The sequence below is a fragment of the Chlamydotis macqueenii genome, chromosome 2 (assembly GCF_036417535.1).
Source record: "Chlamydotis macqueenii isolate bChlMac1 chromosome 2, bChlMac1.mat, whole genome shotgun sequence".
Classification (NCBI taxonomy): domain Eukaryota; kingdom Metazoa; phylum Chordata; class Aves; order Otidiformes; family Otididae; genus Chlamydotis; species Chlamydotis macqueenii.
Window position 1 is genome coordinate 121,495,714 of NC_141557.1, and position 3,504 is coordinate 121,499,217.

General features: G+C 48.0%; 1 protein-coding gene across 1 annotated transcript; it reads left to right on the forward strand.

Moving 5' to 3' along the window:
* Positions 1 to 1,064: 1,064 nt before the first annotated feature.
* LOC147601768 (uncharacterized) lies at positions 1,065 to 2,609 on the forward strand. Its single transcript, XM_086741498.1, has one exon. The coding sequence runs from the start codon at positions 1,065 to 1,067 to the stop codon at positions 2,607 to 2,609; it is 1,545 nt and encodes a 514-aa protein (XP_086597624.1).
* Positions 2,610 to 3,504: the final 895 nt, after the last annotated feature.

Below are 3,504 nucleotides of genomic sequence, written 5' to 3' on the forward strand. Positions count from 1 at the left end.
GACGCAAAATGACTTTGTGGACACTGTTTTACTAGCAATCAGGTAACAACATACTTCAGGTAACCGCACGGCTTACAAAGAACAAGCGGGCCTTGCATTTGCAGAGAGCTAACACGTACCACCACAGAGACAGATCAACAGGATGCAGCAATCACAAGCTAAACCACAGGCAGGAAGCACCTGACCTACAAAGGACTACAAAAAGGGTCGCCGCATGAACCAGTGTGTGTGTGTGTGTGGACCCCCATCCCACTCAGACGGACCTTCGGGACGCCGATTCTCCGTGGGGGCATCGTCATCCTTTTGAGGCACCCACCCCACCCACTCTGTACAACGGACTTTCAGGACGCTGACTCTCCGTGGTGGTATTTTCTCCCCTCTTTTTCTCTCTTCCTCTTTCTCTTTCTCCCCCCCCCCCCCTTACCCTTTGCGTGTGAATGAAATAAAGAACCAACATATGCGTATGACACCGTTGTGTCTTAATTCTGTAACCGAGAAATTCGTACCTCTCACGACCGGACCTCTATCGGTTCGTGACATTTAATTGGCGTAGTCGGCAGGATTCTCGGAGACAGAAGCGCATTGTGGCGAACGGAATCTGGGAATGAGTGAGACGCTCTGATACCTTCTTGTGAAACTTGTCGGTGTAAACCGAGGGGCATTCAGTTGCCAGCCTCTGACGAGGCAAATTGTTGTGAAATTTGTCGGTGTAAACCGAGGGGCATTCAGTTGCCAGCCTCTGACGAGGCAAATTGTTGTGAAACTTGTCGGTGTAAACCGAGGGGCATTCAGTTGCCAGCCTCTGACGAGGCAAATTGTTGTGAAACTTGTCGGTGTAAACCGAGGGGCATTCAGTTGCCAGCCTCTGACGAGGCAAATTGTTGTGAAACTTGTCGGTGTAAACCGAGGGGCATTCAGTTGCCAGCCTCTGACGAGGCAACTTGTTGAGAAATTTGTGTTGTGTTGTGGTAAGGTGTAGCCTCTTGAGGGTAACAACAAAGGGGAAATTGTGGAGTAAGGTGTAATTCCCCCTCAAGACGTTGTTCCCCTTTCAGTTGTGCATAATGAAAGAAACCGCTCATGATTCTGCCCCCTCATCTGAGGGAGAAATCGAGAAGTTGTTTACCTTTTTAGAAACACATCGTTTGCGCCCTTCAATTCAAGGGCAATTGTGGGCTAAAGACCATTGGTTTCAGCCTCAGAGTGTTGTTGACAGGATAACTGTCCTGCGAAAGGAGGCAAGGGCAAGACCTGGAAAGGGTAAAGGTTTAATTTGCGCCGTATTAGGGGCGAGCTTAGCAGCAGCAATCGAGGATCGTAGGCAGAGACTCAGTCAGGCTGATGCGGCCCTCGATGCTCTGCAGGTGGCTGTTCAGACTTTACAAAAACAACTTGAAGAGAATAGAGCTTTGTTGGAAAAGGAACGTCAACAGAATGTTTTGTTAAAAGAAGAGTTGCGGAATCGGTTATTGGAAGAGAAGGGTTGTCTGGTAGAAGCAGAGAAGGAAATAAGGCAGATATACCCGCAAAGGGACTTGGAAAGAGCTAAGGAGACTGTAGGGGAGTTTCCCCATGTGTGTCCCCTGGTCAAAACAGAGTATCTTTACGACAGTGCTGATAGTGAACCGCAGATTGTAACTAAGGAAACACCCTATTCTGCCACTGAATTGGCAAAATTAAAGAAGGAATACTCCAGGTCTCCGAAGGAGACAGAGACTGAATATGTGTGGAGGGTCTCCCTATCGGGGGGAGACGGAATAATGTTGTCGGAGAAGGAAGCAGAAGGATATTGGGGTCCGGGAGTATTCTTAACTACAGGAGATAACCGGGCACCCTGGACTTTAACACAGCGAGCGGCATATTGGGCAGGAGGTTTGAATCCCCTGGAGAGGGGAGATCCACTTGCCATTGCTGGGTCTGTGGATCACCTCGTAGAGAATGTTCAAAAGGCAGCTTGTTTACAAATGATGTATGATCGGGAACTGAAACCCCATGTGAGTTCGCCGATGATGTTGCCTGTAGACCCAGAAAGGATGACACCTTTAATTCGCGGACTCCCTGACTCACTTAAACCCATAGGTATTCAATTACAAGGGAGGATTCAAAATATCCCTGAGACAGACAGAATCACCTCCGCTTTGGAGATGGCAGTAACACCCAATCGAACAAGAGATGGTAGGAAGGTGTGGACATGGGGGGAGGTGGCCCATGAGTTAATAAATTATGGGAGAAAATACGGCCCCGTAGGGGGCCCACAGCAGAAAACGGAATCGAAAGCTGTGAGAATGACAGAGATATTCTCGCCGCAAAAGGTACTGCCAAACCAAAAGAGAAATTTACCTCAGCCTAATAATCAGAGACAAAGGCAAATTCTTAATCGGCAGGACTGGTGGCGATTAGGAATGAGTCTAGGAATTCCAAAGGACTTGATGGATGGCCTCCCCACCACCAAGTTAGAGTTGTTAGTGAAGGGATGGGGACATGAGAGACAAAGAGAGAAAAAGCCCCAACCTGCCGCGCCTCTCCCAAGCCCCACTGCACCACCTCTAATAGATTTTGAAAATGCAGAACCAGAAACTACCAAAGTGAAGGGACCGCAGGGAAACTAAGCTCTCCGCCCTCCGTGGGTGAGAGGGGGAGCGGAGTGTGGACGTTTTTGAGACAACTCACCCTAAATGAAAGAGGAGATTTATTAATTACTGTGGCTATTGGACCAAACCGACAAACTATTACCTTTTTGGTAGACACAGGTGCCCAAATATCTGCAATTAAACACGAAGATGCTGTACGGTGTGGAATCAAAGTCCCACATAAAAAAACAATGGTTCTGAATGCATTAGGTGAGCAGTGTCCAGTAGCGATGACCACAATAATTTTGACATTGCCAGGATTAGATAACCCTGTTCGAACTCAGGTAGCCATAGGCGACTTTCCTATGAACCTTCTAGGCATTGATGTACTGAAAGGACACCGGTGGCAAGACTCTCAGGGCAATTTGTGGGCTTTTGGGGCTCCAACAACTGGCCCGAGAGTAGGACAAATACGACTATTACAGACAGTACCTACTCTTCCCCCGTCCAAATTAACAAATGTCAAACCATACCCGCTATCACTAGGGGCTCGAGAAGGCATCACTCCAGTGATTGAAGATCTGAAAGCCAGAGGAATATTGGTTTCGACACATTCCCCATTCAATTCCCCCGTATGGCCGGTACGTAAGCCTAACGGGAAATGGAGATTGACTGTGGACTATCGGCGGCTAAATGCCAACACTGGTCCACTGACAGCAGCTGTTCCTAACATTGCCGAACTGATAGCAACCATTCAAGAGCAAACACATAAGGTAATGGCAACTATAGATGTAAAAGATATGTTTTTTATGGTACCGATACAACCTGAGACACAAGATCGCTTTGCATTTACCTGGGAAGGTCAGCAATATACATTCATACGTCTGCCACAAGGCTACAAGCATTCCCCGACCTTGGCACACTACGCCCTAGC